Genomic DNA, 16,447 nt, shown 5'->3' on the forward strand with positions numbered 1-16,447 from the left:
ATTGTGGGAGGTCAAATTCTTGAGATTGTCAAAACATGCAAAGAAATTGCCAACAAAATAATGTAACCAGACCTTTCTCCTTCCACACAGAGAAGACAGGGTCAAGTGCTGAAGGCTGGAATAGATGGTTGTTGCAGAAGGGCATTGAAAGGGAAGGAGAAACAATTTTAAGATGGCGTCTAAACTGCCTCCAAATCTTTACAGTAGATAGGATAATCGGGTTACAAGTGTATTTGGCAGGGTATGAATTTAGGGGAGTGCAAATTAAGGCTGACAAAGAGGTAGAGTCACAAGAGTGAGCTTCCATCTGACACCAATATGTAGAAGGGGAATTGTGCCAAGTGTGGATTTTTTTAATATTGGCTGCCCAATAGTATGCCAGAAAATTAGGTAGTGCAAGTCCACCATCTTCTTTAGTCATTTGTAAGATACAATGTTTAGTCCTTGGGGTCTTCTCTGCCCAAATAAAAGATGAAATATTTCTATCTAGTTGCTTAAAAAAAGATAGGGGAAGGAATATTGGTAAACACTGAAAAAGGAATAGAAACCTGGGAAAAACATCCATTTTAATTGAATTGATTCTACCCAAAAGTGATAGGTGAAGAGTATTCCAGCGTTGCAAATTAGATTTTACCTCCAGAACAGATTATTCTAATTATGACTAAATGTTGTTTGTAGCAGTACTAGTCATGTTTATAACATAAAAGTCACTACATAAACTAAATATTTTATTGCGAACAAATCTATAAAGTAAAAATAAATCACAGTAAAACCAATTAATTATTTCAAGAATAATCAAATAAGGCAAAACTACACTGAGCTGAACCACATTACCTCAGACTGCATATGAAGAACAGGCCAGAGGTCCATGAGCTCTTTCATAGAAAGTTGATTCTGCATGTTTGACATGTTGGAGTGTCTTTCTCCAGAATTGCTCACTGCTCCTTGAAAATCTGGACTTGTCCGACTCTAGGGAGAGACACACACACAGTGTATAAATAGGCAACAACAATATAACGCATGAGCTATCTGAACATTTGTATTAAATTTTAAAAAGCACATAATAAGGTTCCTGTGAGAAAATGTACGAAACAAGGTGTTCAAAACGTGTAATTCATTCCCCTGCTCTGGTGTGACGTCATCACGTCAGGTCAAAAAGTAACGGTCGGGGTTGGCTAAAGGGGCGATGGGAGCTAATCAAATACTGCAGAAAATATTGTTTAACTTTTCAAAGTCCACAAACTCAAACAAAAAATAGCAGAACAAGAGGACATGGTGTCATGTTCATGTAACATTACCAGTGTGTCTGCTACATTGGCTAGCCAAGCTGCCAACATAGCTTGTTAGCTTGCTGACGCTAGCTGTGTAGCTAATATAATCTGTATACACACTGAATTTCTGAACAAATATTTAAACAAGTATTTGTTTCATGTAAACACCTTTCAGTTATGCCAGTTGTGCTGATAGTTGAAGACACAAGCAGATGGTCAGCCTGGCCTGCTCCACTGTGAAGAGGTTGATACAATTCTCGTGGGTGGAAGTTCGGGTCGGGCCGGTGGAGGATCGTCGAGGCCGGCGCGGAGTCGACAGAACAACTTCAACCATGAGAGAAACAACAGATCCACACCATACACAAGGGTATGAATGACAAGCAGCTGAGATGCAACGGAAATGGAAAATTAAAGTAATGTATAGAAGTGTTTCATTATAGCTTATCAGCCGTGGTTAGCATTACATGATGATGTACTTCCTCAAACTAACGTGAACTACCAATGGTGTGGTTGATCGGGTTGATCGGGTTAGATTGGGCTCAACTAGTAATCAAAAGTGTAGAGGTATGCCTGGTGTAGCTGTAACTGCATGCTGAATTGTCCTAGTTATATTAGTAGGACTATAATGTGGTTAAAAGTAACTTGATGAATTTATTAAGAGAAGGGGAGAAAGTACTTTTGTATTATATATCATTTTGTATTCATTTGTTTTATATTTTTCTAATGTATTGTCCCCCTTTCTTCAGTTTTTGGTATACTGTATGGTATGTGATATAAAGAGTTTTGCTGCAAACCTAAATAAATAAAGACACTGATAGATTACCATATGTTATCTTGGTTTGTGGCAAGCTGTCACCATAATAAAGAAAGTTTTGTCTTGTTTAATGTCAAGTTGTCATAACAAAGATGACATAATTGACCAAATGACACTTAATGATATCAGTCATAAACATTCATAAAGACTCCTGTATGTCAATGACAGGTGTCATGGTTATGACTATGTAATGACAGTCTTTTGAACACCTCTTAAAATAAAGTGTTGCCAAATTGTCAAACTATAGTGTTTTGACCAAGACAGAATCTTTTTGGTGTCTATACAATCGTATTATTTTATTTGTATTTATATGTGTATCTATTTTTATTTATTGTCAACTTATGCTTGCTGTTTTGAATCTGTTTATTTTGTTTTAGGAATGCAAAAATAAATATTCCTACTAGAAACTGTATCTTACGGAATTGTTCTAAATACATTTCCGGGAAAAAAAGAAAAAGAAAAGTTGTACTTCCGGGTTGGTTGACTGTCATGGCGGCGCCCTGGTTGTACTAGTTAGATACAGATATCCGAACACTTTTTCATCAAGAGTCAAACAAACCTGTTTAGCTGTCATGACGTTCAAAGATCTGGCGAAGTGGAACACCAGAGTGTCTGCAGTGTACGCCGTCGGCATCTGGACCATGATCGGTTCATACGCGTACTTTAGATACACAGGTCGATATGAGGACACGCCAGGTGAGGGACTGTCTCAACTGCAGCACACACACAGTGAGACGCTGACACGTACTAGGTGCTGTAAACAGTACAAACGTGTGTGTGTATTACTTTATCTGCATATCACCATGTAAAGTTTGCGCGGTTGTTATCAGCAGCTACAATGTTGTGTCTTGTGCAGAATAACGTTTATTCAAGTACAGAGTACAATTTTAAGGTACTTGCACTGTACTTGATTATTTCTACTATAGTGAAGAGATGGAAAGGTTGTTTGTTGTTACATTTATCTGACAGCTTTAATTACTTTGAAGATTAAGAATTCAAACTGCATGTTACATGTTAACGAATTGTTACTAATTCCAGAGTGATGTTATAACTGATAACACTGACAGGGGCTTTTTTTATGTGCGTGGTAAGAACTTAAACCTTACTAAGTGCGTTTTGCGTATACTTACATACTTGTACTTAAGTGCCATGTTGAGGAAGGGATGTTTACATTTAGGGGTGTCCCGATCCGATATTGATATCGGATATCGGTCCGAAATCAGCCAAAAAACAAGTATCAGATTTTATCGGACTGCATCTAAAATCTTCGATATAAGCGCTCCGGTAAGCAGTCCATGCTGACTATTGTTCTCTGTTTGAGTAACATCACTTGATCAAGCCTTTTCTAACATTCCACACTACAAAATAAGTAATAAAAGTATGTATGATTCGTGCTGATATCATATATCGTATATATCGGTATCGGCCAATACTCAATGCTGCAATGTCGGTATCGTATCGGAAGTGAAAAAGTTGTATCGGGACATCCCTATTTACATTGGAGTATTTTGACATACATAGTTAAAGTTCTGAATACTTCTTCTGCCACTGATTGTGGTTTCCCTTTCCCTGCCATTGAGTAGTGTTTTTCATAACCTAAACCAGCCTTAGTCCTCATCCTAACCACGGAAGATAACGCTAGAAGAAACAACATTAGAATACAAAACGGACGCTGATAGAAGAACTACAATATTTAACTATACCGGATTATTTTGAGACTGGTGCTACATTTGTTGGCTGTAGACAGTAAAGTTTCTAATCTAATATTAATGTTATAGTTGTTGTTCGTTAGCCAAAGTGCTTTATTGCAAAAAAAAAAAAAAAAACTGTAATAAAAAAACACTTAATTTCTTTCAGTATAAACTAATAAGACATGGTCAACTTCTGCACTTGTTATGTGAAGTTTGCGTTGAGATGATAGTTCTAACTGCTAAATCGCTCTTAACGTTCTCTTTACAAATGTAGCGAAAAAAGAAGAAGAGGTGCAAGAGCAGGAAGATCCAAATCAAGTCGTCTACCAGACCGCTCACTCCAAAACCATCATCGTCTACAAGAAAGACTTTGTCCCGTACACTACAAGGATCTACAATTTCTTCAAATCCTTCAGCAGTGAACCTGGAAGTGGAGACAGTGACAAATAGCAGCATCAGTGCAAAGGATGATGGACACTGAACTTGTCAAGAGCTTTTTTTTTTTTTTTTATAATGCACTATGAATGAATGTTTTTGTGTGAAGACATTCTCCTTATTTGCAAAAGAAATTTTAATTCAGTATCCACCTGTCCTGGTATGATGGAACGGCCACTCTGACTGGACGCTAACAAACTGTCCCCTGCTTATTTATTCTAAAACTGTCAACAGTTTTCAGTAATATTCCTGTTCGCTTCATTTTACACCACTGTCCACAATACAGTGGTGCCAAAGCCGCTAATGATGTTTCAATAAACTCATGTTTTAATAGGATGTATGCTCAGCTTTCCTCCAACTCCAGAGGACTCATGAACTGTCAGATGGTTTAGTTTTTTGTTGTTGTTTTGACTTGTGTTAACAACAGTTCAGTGCTGTTGGAAAGAATACTGCAAGAGATGACAGTCTTGAAAAATAAATGATACCTTTGTGAAACTTAAAACTGTTGTTGACAGTTTCAGAGGTGTTGTTTCAATTCTGTGGTCTTTTTTTACACTTGAATGTGTGGTGTTGGGAATAAATGCAGGATCAGCCTAAAGAAAAAATCTTGGACACTGTCCTAATAATTGTTGGATGAAATAATATATCTTCTGACACATTTGTTTGGAGTGTCCTTTTGTCTTGTAATGTTATATTTGCAAACCAGCAGCTGGATGCTCCAGATACAGATGCATTTAAGTTTCTTGAGTGTACACATTTAATCTACACTGAGCTTATGTTCCTCTAAAACCAACTGTCTGCAACAGTACTGATTTAGAGAGGGGTTCAACCATTTGTTTATCTTTATATATTGAACCAAGATTAATTTGTAGACATTTATTTTTTACATTGACCAAGTTTTTTCAATGCTGTAAAACAATCAGCAAACATGAAAAACTTAAAAGAAAGAGTGGCTGAATACTTTTCATAGACACTGTATATGAAAATGCAAAGAAACATACAGTGTGGTAGATTCTATGCTTGTACATGGGATTCCATGTATGTTACAGCCATGCAACATACGTGACAACCCACATGCTTAAGTCATCTAACCATATATAGCATAGAACTGTGATCAAATTAACCATTTAAAAATTCTTAGACATTTAATGGAGTGTTTTACAAAAATGAATGGCCACTTAACATGAACTTGAGCAAGGCACTTAATATCTCAGCTGCTGTGGTGGAACACTGGTTATGGTGGATAGCTCCCAGCTGTCCCATGAATTGTTTAAAAAAATCAGCAGCCTACATGCTCGCACGTCTTTTATATCATAATATTTGCAACTGGTTTGGAATGGAATTACAATACTGGTTCACCTCCTTGTAAGTCATTTAAATGCAAGACAGGTGGTCGATGAGATGGAGCATGCGTGCTCAACATGGCTCTTATAAGTAAACAGCTAAAATAAATTAAAATACAGAATGAATAATAACATCAGTCCCCAGCCCACTCGCTCAGCCACTCTTGACACTGCCTCCTCTGCTCCTCACTATCCTCTTCAGTCCTCTGTTCTCTGCTTGCTTTCTTCCTCTCCTCCTTCTTTCTCGCTCTCTCCCTCTCCTCCTCTTTAATCTGCCTGTCCTCTTCCGCCCTGCGCTCCAGCAGGGCCTCTACGGTGGCTGCCAGTGTCCGTAATGAGCGCTGCGGGAGCCATTTGGGATCCTCTGTGGGGAGAAAGGGGTCTCCAGCAGAGACAAGCAGAGGCTGAGGTTCTAGGGGAATGTGGAGGAGGTGGGCATGTAACATCATGCGGTAGGGGGCATCGTCTGCTCCTGAGCTGTAGGTGAAGTCCCCAACAATGGGGTGGCCTATTGCGCTGCAGTGGACCCTTAACTGGTGGGTTCGTCCTGCAGGGGGAACAAAAGTAATGTAAATATATTCTGTTGTCTTGCTAGTTATTGGTCTTCATTTCTAATTTCTGTTCAGATAAGACTTGTTTCTAAATAAGCTGAAAATCCTCATCATTTCCCTTATTTCCTATTTAAAGAAGCAAATGATGTTACCAGTGAGAGGCTTCAGTAGCACCTTGGTCACAGGGTCTCCATTATACAACCCATACTCCAACACTGTCAGCTCTGTTTGGCAAGGCTTGGGGTTTTCACAACCTAACGAGGGCAGCAAGAAAGATAAAATAAAAAAAATATATATATATATGAATAGTCTGTAGTTATCTTTCTGTTGATTTTTTTTTTACATTTTGGACAAACTTTTGAAATGTACATGATAAAAAACAAATTAGACATGTTTTCCATCAGATTGGGTTGAGCTGAACGAGGGCATCAGAAGTGAAAACAGATCAGTCACGCTAAGCCTGCATCATCAAGTATTCAATAATTAATTTCCGTCATTACTAATCATTGTAAAATCTATGTGCATTTTTTTTTCACAATGCGTATGTTTTTGCTATATGTGCACTGTGTGAATTATGCTCTCGTGGAGAAACAGAAAAACCTGCAAAACATAATTTAGGGTTTCAAGTGAGAATTGTAAAATACAAAACATTAAAACACACACACATACACACACACAGTGTAAGCCAAGCCAGGTTCAAGTACCTTCTGTTCCCTCAATACACATCATGTGTGTTTTTCCTTCTGAGGAGTTCTTGCCGATGGAGAAGTCCAAAGTTTGTGTCTCTTCTTCCACCCATCCACGGACCTGGGCGACAACAAAAAAGTTGTTGTGAAAAAAAGCTTAAGTTTTCAATTACACCACATGCAAACAGATGTATGGCAATAATGTTGTAGTGTGTATGTGTCATTGCATTTGTGTTACATACCAGGGCAAGGTAGGCTTTGGTGACGGTGCGGTCCTTGAAGCAGCGATAGGCTCGTCCGGCAGCAGCTTTATTGAGGGCGACACAAAGAGCCCCACTTGTGGAGAAATCCAACTGATGACAGAACCTGTAAGGGAGAGAGGAAGATGATGAATCTCCTTACGAGCATGATGCACGTGAGCTGATGCAAGCAATTCTAACCTGAAGCCATAGTAGGTGCTGGGGTCTGCCAGTTGAGGGAAGTGGTGCCGAAGCTGTGCCTGCACAGTGTGTTTCTCATACCACATCTTGCTATCAATGCGGATGTCCCAGTGCTTGTCTACCACGATGTAGTCATCGCTCTGGTACAGCACGCGCAGGCTGTCCAGGCTGGCAGGCTCTGTGGCCATCATGTGCAGCATTTAATCGAAACAACTCATATAGTCCTGCAGAGACAAGGGGGTTGTCTTCATATTCACCATTCAGAGCCTTTGCTTAAGTTAAAGTAAAAATACCACAATGCAAAAAAAAGTATTATCAGTGAACACTAACAAGAAAAAAGGTATTTTATATGGAGAATGCCCCTTATCATGTTTAATATTACTTATTCACTATCACTGATGCCTCAAAGAAACATAAATGGATTTGGTGGACATACACATGATCCTACCAAAAATGTTGTTTTCAGTATAGGTCTTTTGTGAGGAAAAGGAGTGAACCTCACACAAATTACAACAGAAAATCTGGCGAATATTTATTACTCATAAATGCTTCCTCTATAACATAAAAACATTCTGAAATCCAAGTGGTGGTTCAAATGTGTCATTTCATCATCATTATATTCTGTTACCACTTTTTTGCTTCCTGAAATAATAATTTACATCAACATTATATGAGTATACTTGTATAAAAACAACTTAAATCTTTATAAGTGCTATTTATTGAACACTAAGTATCACTTAAAACACTTTTATATTACTTTCTAAGTATATGTGAATGCCATATTGCCACTAATCAACATGAATGTAGCAATGAAAAAAAAACGTACGTAGAACTTGTTTTCATGACAGAGCTAATGCAAGAAAATTAACCCACTAGATCATTTTTGACTCATTTAAGCATCTAAAAACGTCCTTTTACACATTCACTGAACCGCACCAGTCTGTGGTTGATTGTGGACATCAGACATACAAACAATACACGTATCAATCGATTTTTTTTAATATGGGCAGCTATTTTAAATTGTGGAATCACGGATTTATGTATTCTTAATACTTTCCTCCACTTGGATTTCTTTAGAGATTGGATTCATTATAAATGACGTGTATGAGAGTGTTGTGTTGACAGTTTCTGGAATTGCAATCGGTGTGGGGTCATGTCATACAATACCTTTACTACTTCTTGTCTCTAATGAATGACTTTAAAGCACAGATGCAGGATAGTGTCTCTACAGCGGCTTCTGTCTCCTCAAACAGCAGAGAGACAGCGTTATCGGTAGCAGCAACTGCTGCACTCGTTAGCATGTTAGCATCGTTGGTTTACTAGCTGCAGTATGCTAACATCATGAGAGAATTAGCTATCCGTCAGCATCATTAAGCTGCAACTGTGTGTTTTACCATTACGAATAACAAGCCGAGACTAGTGTAAGGTATAGTTTTCGACATACCCAATAAAGCGAACACCTACAAAAAAAACGAAGAAGTAAACAAAATCACAACTGGTTCCGTGGAATGCGCAACCGCTCCTTCTTCTTCTACGTTGAAATTGGCGGATAATATGTCAATGGGAAAAGTGTATGGCGCCACCTACTGTAGTAGAAGAAGAAAAGGAGCATTTTTCCCCGGGTTATTGAAACAGCGTGTGTCTGACCACCAACAAACTGGCTATAACATGATTGGCAGTTTGCGAGGAAACATTATAACTAAACTCGTGTTGGATATTTGAAGGAGACACAAGACGCTGCTCAGTAAGTTATCTAATGTTAATCGTGTAACAACAAGCTTCAGGACTTACCCTACCTGTCAACATTAGCTCACGTTAGCCACTTCATATGACAGTATGATGTTGAGTGTTTCTGCTCTGGTCAGACAGTGAAGATGAAGGTAAAGATCCGACAGTGGAACGGAGTGGCCTCTTGGTTGTGGGTGGCCAATGATGAAAACTGTGGGATTTGCAGGATGCCCTTCAATGGCTGCTGTCCAGACTGTGAGTAAACCAAAACAAGCTAGCTTTAGCTGTTAGTAGCTGTTAAGTTACGTGCTAATTAGTGTCATTGTTAACACCTCTGTTCACTATTTCATCACAAAACGGCTGCTTTGGTAAGATAATCAAGTTTTTCAAAGTGTCATGCACCAAAAGGTCCCCAGGCCTTATTATAATACAGTGAGAGCAAAAGAAACAGAGGTACACTTCCTACATGACAAACAATCTTAAATCAAAAACTGAGGACGCAGAACTGCTTCTTGTATCCACATACCTTGAACATGTCTAAGCCACATCACTATGCCTTTTAACACATCAAATAAAAAGTGCCCTTGTGCACTGTTGATAGGCATTTAACATAAATTACCTGTTTGTAAACAGGTACTGAAATCTACATACATCAGACATGGAAAACAAATCTAAACAAGCATCAGACATTTTAAGAAAACAGCAGATGCTGTTCTTTTTTACCACAAAGTCTCCATCAACCACATTTTTCTTGCTCCTCATCCTTCAGCCATCATTCTGATGAAGCTCGACACTAAATTGGCAGCAGTTAATCTGATGTTGGCTGATGGTAAATCTGGGGCTCTGTCTGAGAGGTCAAATGTTTTCATGCTGAGTGTGAATATGTGGTGACGTAAATAAAATCATTTTTCTTATTCCTTCTGTTTCAGGGAGTCTTTTGTGATGCATTTATGGTGCATGTTCATATTGCAGTAGTAATGAAAATATGATTTATGAAGTAATTAGCAATTCTGTTGCTAACCAGGGTAATGTTGTTAAACATTAATGAAATGCTTGGCTGTATTCTGAGGACTGAACATGTGATTTAGTGTTTTGAACATTGTATGTGGGGAAGGAATTTAGTTGTAAGTAATTTTGGCTCTTTGCATCAAGAGTCTTGCACATCATGAAAATTCTTATGAAAAGTTAGCTACGGCAGTCATAAAGTAGTGCAACTTCAGCAGTTTGTAGCATACAGGTCTTTCATCTGTCATTTATTGGTTTCTGGATGCAAGCTTGAGACTTTTCCATGATTAGGCATGTTTTTTTGTTTTTTTTAAATTTTTGACATTTTCTGACATTTTTGTATACCGTGTTACAGTCAGTTGAAAAAGTAATCAATAAATACAAATGAGAAAACAATGATGCCGTAATAATAGGTGATACAAGTTTCAATACACTCCTAAAAAATGATTTCTAAGATATATAATAAAGGTCTTTCCTTTCATTATATTAGTACACTGAATTGTAATTGTAACACTGATATGATGCAGCAATAAAGGCATAATATTCAGTGTATGTCATAAGAAGCCATTTATAGCAGAGTCCTGCACAGGTCCAGTGCTGCAAACCCTCACCAGTGAAGCTGAGAACCAGAGCTGTCCCGCTACCCACAATTATTTCCAAGGCAAATCTGCACCTGCATGGAACTGTGAATATAAGCCCAACAACCTGACCCACAGCTGTGATTAAACACACATACACAGTCACTCACTTGTGTTCTGTACTGGCGCTGCACCAGGGCTCCTGCAGCTGTCGGTGTTTCCATAGTGACGACAAGCCTAGTTTGAGGCTATCAAGAGTCGATAGTTTTTGAAACTTTGTACAAACAACAAAGCCGCTGACAACATTATTCTCACATGGTTTGAACGCACCGAAATCCTCCCAAACGGCCTTCAGTAATGTATTGTCCACAGTTTGCTTTGCTCCACTGGCTGTGTTTGCCTTTATATCACAAGTTTTATCTATCAGCTGGCTTCATCACTGTCAGATCAGTGACACCTCATTTTTTGACCAGATGTGGGGTCAAAGGTTGTGTCTTTCTGATCAGGTTTGATTTTACTGTATTAGTTAATATAAACATTAAAAATACGGCACAATCATTTTCATTTTTGATTTCTCTATGGAAAAACGTTACGTGTTGTTAAATGTGTGAGTATTGCTGATTATTTTCTCAATATCTCTATCTTACAGTAAGTAAGAGATACTGAGTTCTAATCCTAAACCTACTGTGACTGATTATAATAACTGATACTAAACTTATTTTGCAGGTAAAGTTCCTGGGGATGACTGCCCGCTGGTCTGGGGTCAGTGCTCCCACTGTTTCCACATGCACTGCATCTTGAAATGGCTGAACTCTCAGCAGGTCCAGCAACAGTGCCCCATGTGCAGACAGGAGTGGAAGTTCAAAGAATGAAGCTGTGGAGGCGGTGCTGCTGTCCACCTGCAGAAACACTCAGAGGCCCGTTCATTTTTATATCAGCTGTAAATAAAACTGTTTTTGTATTTCTCCATCTGAAGTGACACAAAGGACAAGTGGAACTTGTATTCTGTTAACAAATTTACTAAGTGATTAAATAAGGAAAAAAACCTACATCAGATACACTGTATGCCTCTTGCTCTGCATGGTACTTTGGACATGTTTCATCAGTCTGGTTCATTGCCTCAGAAGCGTCTGTGGCAGCAGTTTGGACACAAATGACCTGAATTTCATTGTGCAGTTGACTGATTCTGACTTTAATCCCTCTTGATGAGATTAACCAGGTTGTTTGGTGTTTCCAGTAATGGGCCCTGAGAAGCTCTTAACTACTTTATATCAGAGTCTTTTTTTTCTATGAAATGAGGATTTTATATATTTGAGGATTTGGGCTCATATCCACTCAGAAACTGTCTTTAAAGCAGCAGTAGTTGATGTTTTTGTCCACATGGAGGCAGTAGACCAAGTTGAAAACACATTGACATATTTCCACCTTATTAAATAAATGTGTTACCAAGCAGTTGTCTACACATCCAGCAGACACAAAGAAACATTAGCATTCATTTGTTGTGGAGAGATGAATGAAAACTAAATTTTAATGCTCCCCTTAGCCCTGTTTTGAACTCCAGCTAAGAAAACTATAAACTGTATTTTTATCTGTGAAATGCAACACTGTGTTCATCAGTTAGTGACTGATGTGTGAAGTACTGAAAACCCAGAGTATACTTAAATAGAAGTGTAATTACTCCCATAAAAAATGACAGGTAAAAATGAAAAATATTATTTGAGAAAACTACTCAAGTAAAAGAAAAACAGTACTGCAATTATGATAATGTTGTAGTTGGCATCATGTGTCTTTGGTTTGGTAAGGGCTTGTGCTCTGTGGTTTTACCAGAAGTCTTTTTGCTGTTGAAAAATGAGATGGATGAGTGTGGTGTTTGTGGGCAGAAAAAGCACCACTTTACAAAAACAAACAAACAAAAAAACACTAAGAAGGCTACGGGCATTTCTCTGTGGTTTGATAACAACAACATTAAATTTTTGATTCATGCGACTTTAAGTTCCTTATTTCTTCTCTGTCTCTTAGTTAAACCACATGGATTTGACAAAGTAATGAGTTTTGTTTCAGAGATTTGTTTCTACAGAACTTACTTTTGATTATTCTTAGTCTCAGAGGACGAAAACTGGCATTTGCAGTAAGGAGAACAAGTTGTTGAAACCAGTACATGTTGGCCATGATTAGAGATTGGTATCACAAAAATTTCAATACTAGTACCCTTTAAATGATACCGATGCCAATAGAGTACTTCATTTGACACCTATTCTAATTCATTTGATACCCATCACCTGAGTGGAAAAATGCATTTGTTTTGTATCAGACACAGGCATTTAGTATAGCCATACTTTCTAACATTTTGTTGGCATCTCAGCACATTGAACTGCCAACTCAGTCAGAATAGTGCTCTGCTATTCTTGTGTTTCTATTAAGGGGGACAAATGCACATGTTGTAAATACTGAGGTCCCGTGTCCCCTCCATCCCCCCTGAAATCTATGCCTAGGTGAAAGGTGAAATTGTGAAACACTACCTCAAGCCTGTTTGTTTTGAGTGTGACCAGGGGCTGGTTTCACAAAGATATTTTAAACTAGTCTGTAGTGTTAGACTAGTCTTAATTTGGTCATAGTTTAGTCTATTGTAAGTTAGACCATTTCACGAAAATAAAGACTAATTGTTAAAAAAAATTATGATATCTCACCAGCAGGCAGGCTCAGGCTTAAGACCTATGTTAGTATGGTAACAATCAGTGCCACCAACTGATTAGTAGCACCTGACAGCAAAAGAGGAAAAATGACTCAGAATTTATGGGGGGAGGGGGGCATCTTAGATGCTGCTAAGGGATTAACACTGTTCACTTTTTTCCATATCATTTTTTTGTATTGTTGCACTCTTTGCTAAACTTTCCAAATGAAATGTCCTCGTAATTGTTGAATTCCACCAACAGACATATTTTCTGCTTGAGTAAATGGAGCTGAGCAGTTGGATGTGGTCACTTGGTTAACAGTTTTTTGTTTTGTTTTGTTTTTTTTGGGGGGGGGGGGGGTTGAAAAAAAGGTATTAATATGCTGAGAATTCGTTGCGCCAAAGTCCAATTTAAGATGGTCATAAATCCACACTAATCCTTAGATAGATGTCTATGTGAAGTCTGACTGTTTCTTATATCTAAGCCATAGTCAAAGTCTAACCTCGTGAAACCAGCCCTGGGAGCTAAAAGTGATCCTCTGTCTGATGTTCATGGCAGTATTTGGATTAGTTTTGCTCTCACACTGTGCTCAGACATAATGGAAACAGCAGATACACTGTAAGGTATATGATATGATAAACTTTATTTTAAAAAATATAAAAAGTCATATACAAACAAGAGTAGTCAATACAGTTAACTAAGTCTAAAAGTGATCAAAAGGCAAGAGTAAAAAAAGAATGGCGCTAATTAGCTGAGCGGCAACAACAACAGTCTCAAGTTTCACAACATTCAGAATTCCTCCTCATCCCTGCCACATGCCAAACAAAACCAACAACATCAAATCAAATGAATCATTCAGTTCACAACAGTATAAAAACTTCTGAAGCTCTGCTGGAGATCAGAGGCCAGCCCCTACCAGCGAAAGTCCACTCCATTCAGGAGGCAGCCAACGGGCAGCCCTTCCTCCACCACACATCCACAGTCCTCGACCTCCAGAGCTGAGGCACCTCACAAAATCAGGATGCTGGGACTGACATGGCAGACTTTTCTGTCCATCCCCGACTGACCGTGCAGCGGGTTTCAGACGTTTTAGTGGCTTCAAAAGCCGGATGTTCTCAGTCGTTGACGGCCAGCCCGAAGAGCTCCAGCAGCTCCTTGTTGTCCGTGTCAATGAGGTCAGCTGGCTTCTCCCCACAGTCGTTCTCCAGCTCAGGGTCGGCTCCCAGTGAGAGGAGGTAGCTGGAAGAAACATAATATAACCTTGTTCAGCAAAAGAGGTCAAATCCTGCTACTTTACCACTTTCAGCATACTCAATGCAAGATTGTGTCATCGTTCAGTGTCAGGAAGGTCAGCCAGGTCCTCCAGCTCCTCTTACCTCTGTGACATTGGAGAGCTGTGTGTGTTGGTATATGCTTGCAAATGTGTAAACATGTAATGTCAGCTGCTTCCCTCTTGCTACATGCACCCTATACTCTCCACTTATTCTGCTGGTGCACTATGTTCTAGCATTTACTCTTATCCCGCAATGGTCGATTGAGTTTACAATTAAACAAGAGTTAAATGGTCTTCATTTAAACTTAAGTAGAGCTTTGATTATCCAGTGACCACTCTAGTTTCTCTAATATGTATAAGTAGAGTAGATGCTCACCATGCAATGTGTGGGAAGCCATCACTGCAGGCCATGTGCAGTGGGGTCCATCCCTCCTCGTCCCTCTGGTGAATATCTGCTCCGTAGTGGACCAGCAGCTTCACACACTCCAGGTTCCCTGACAGGACGGCTTCATGGATGGCTGCCATGCCTGCATAGAGAGGAACCATTAGTTCAGCACAGAATAAGGTTTGTAGCTGCAGACGTTTGGTGTAAATGTTTCGTTGGGTCTCACCAGAATGGTAGATGGTCTCCAGGTTGACTCTTTGGGCTCGGATGAAACGTCCGATCCGCTCCAGCTCGCCGTGTCTTACATAGTCCTGGAAGAGTATGTCATTGGGGAAGTGCACGCTGCGGATTGGCTTCAGAGAAATGGAGGACTTGCAGCTGACTGGGATGCCACAGTCTGGGGTGTAAGGCTTGATTTCTATGCTCTGGGGCACAGGGCACTGATAGTACTTCATCATGGTCTGAGTTGGATTTTCTTCAGTTCTTGCAGAGAAAAATGGTCAAATCCAGAAACAACCTTACAAAGACTGAGATTATTTGTTTAAGTCTGAAAAATCAGAGCAGGTTTTTGTTTTTCTGCAGAAAGATCAAGCAGTGCTCCTCAGTGTCGCTCTCTTGCCGTCCCAACTGTGTGTCGACAGTGGATCTGATCCTCAGGCCTCCCTGCGGGCCTCTTTATACTCTCTGTCAGGCTATTTTTGGACACAAAACCTCACAGATCCAGTGACAAGATTTGGAAGATGAGTAGCCCTCTGGTCACATCCCTCCCACCCACTAGCCTGTCACAAGCCTCAGATACTGCTTGCATCTCCAGACATGACAGCCAGTAACCTCTCTACCTCTGTTGTCACCCACACACACCCAGATGCTTCCCACTTAAAGATAGTAGTGACATCCTGAGAGCTGAGGGTGGGGGAGTGGGGGCTGGAGACTTCTAGTAAACACTGAGCTGGATAAAAGTGGTTTATTGCTGGAGTGTGTTGGTGCCAACTGCTGGGGCATGGAGAGGTGAAATGCCATGTGTAGGCTGTTGACCATTAACCGCACTGACATGAGCAGTTAGGAAAGGCTGCTGTCTTCACAGTCATATTCTATCTTAATCACTGATGTGAGACACTGGATGTGTAATATTTATTTCCAAATGACTCAATGGTTTGCATCACCCTCTTTATTACTGGTGGGAAATTAGAAATGTAAAATTATTTGAAATGAATCGTTAAGATTTTTTCAATAAGGGTTGAATAAGGTACTCATTTATAGCAAGTGTATTACCCCCAGTTTGTAGAAACAGAATGGTGTACCAGCACATACAAGTGATGTACTGCTGTGAACAGGGACAGCAGCAAAATGTATTTTAGCCACCTTAAAAGAGAGCCAGCAAAATCAATATCAGTTGAAGTGTACTTCAAATATTTTCACAGCCTTACCTTTTTGTCAGACCACCTTTTGACAGAAAACAGCTGTTAAATTAGCAAAATATCGTCCTCTTTAAATTGATAGCATAGCATTAACATTTATTTTACCTTCCAGAACATGGGAGTTGCTGGTCTACCACTGCCCCAGTCTGTTAGTTTG

General features: G+C 39.4%; 4 protein-coding genes across 6 annotated transcripts; 2 read left to right on the forward strand and 2 right to left on the reverse strand.

Moving 5' to 3' along the window:
- Positions 1-2,549: 2,549 nt before the first annotated feature.
- On the forward strand, positions 2,550-4,544 carry LOC146330252 (small integral membrane protein 26-like). The gene is made up of 2 exons (XM_084715775.1): positions 2,550-2,781; positions 4,051-4,544. The coding sequence occupies exons 1-2, from the start codon at positions 2,658-2,660 to the stop codon at positions 4,224-4,226; spliced, it is 300 nt and encodes a 99-aa protein (XP_084571901.1). The 5' UTR covers positions 2,550-2,657; the 3' UTR covers positions 4,227-4,544.
- A 528-nt stretch (positions 4,545-5,072) lies between these two features.
- Positions 5,073-9,133, reverse strand: rpusd1 (RNA pseudouridine synthase domain containing 1). Of its 2 annotated transcripts, none has more exons than XM_084715778.1 (6): positions 9,023-9,133; positions 7,232-7,455; positions 7,034-7,157; positions 6,810-6,912; positions 6,258-6,359; positions 5,073-6,101 (listed from the first exon to the last, which is right to left on the reverse strand). In XM_084715778.1, the coding sequence occupies exons 2-6, from the start codon at positions 7,429-7,431 to the stop codon at positions 5,689-5,691; spliced, it is 942 nt and encodes a 313-aa protein (XP_084571904.1). In that variant the 5' UTR covers positions 7,432-7,455; positions 9,023-9,133; the 3' UTR covers positions 5,073-5,688. The 2 variants fall into 2 exon arrangements, with proteins under 2 accessions (XP_084571904.1, XP_084571903.1); XM_084715777.1 differs by lacking the exon at positions 9,023-9,133 and adding an exon at positions 8,399-8,729.
- Positions 8,838-11,598, forward strand: anapc11 (APC11 anaphase promoting complex subunit 11 homolog (yeast)). Of its 2 annotated transcripts, XM_084715780.1 has the most exons (4): positions 8,838-8,975; positions 9,097-9,214; positions 11,269-11,430; positions 11,467-11,598. In XM_084715780.1, exons 2-3 carry the CDS (start codon positions 9,106-9,108, stop codon positions 11,412-11,414), a joined length of 255 nt encoding a protein of 84 aa, XP_084571906.1. In that variant the 5' UTR covers positions 8,838-8,975; positions 9,097-9,105; the 3' UTR covers positions 11,415-11,430; positions 11,467-11,598. The 2 variants fall into 2 exon arrangements, with proteins under 2 accessions (XP_084571906.1, XP_084571905.1); XM_084715779.1 differs by having other exon boundaries at positions 11,269-11,598.
- A 2,679-nt stretch (positions 11,599-14,277) lies between these two features.
- Positions 14,278-16,200, reverse strand: ppp1r27b (protein phosphatase 1, regulatory subunit 27b). The gene is made up of 3 exons (XM_084713495.1): positions 15,099-16,200; positions 14,864-15,014; positions 14,278-14,453 (listed from the first exon to the last, which is right to left on the reverse strand). Exons 1-3 carry the CDS (start codon positions 15,328-15,330, stop codon positions 14,330-14,332), a joined length of 507 nt encoding a protein of 168 aa, XP_084569621.1. The 5' UTR covers positions 15,331-16,200; the 3' UTR covers positions 14,278-14,329.
- Between the last annotated feature and the right edge of the window lie 247 nt (positions 16,201-16,447).

This window comes from Lutjanus erythropterus, chromosome 3 (genome assembly GCF_056507025.1).
Source record: "Lutjanus erythropterus isolate fLutEry1 chromosome 3, fLutEry1.hap2, whole genome shotgun sequence".
NCBI classification, from domain to species: Eukaryota; Metazoa; Chordata; class Actinopteri; order Lutjaniformes; family Lutjanidae; genus Lutjanus; species Lutjanus erythropterus.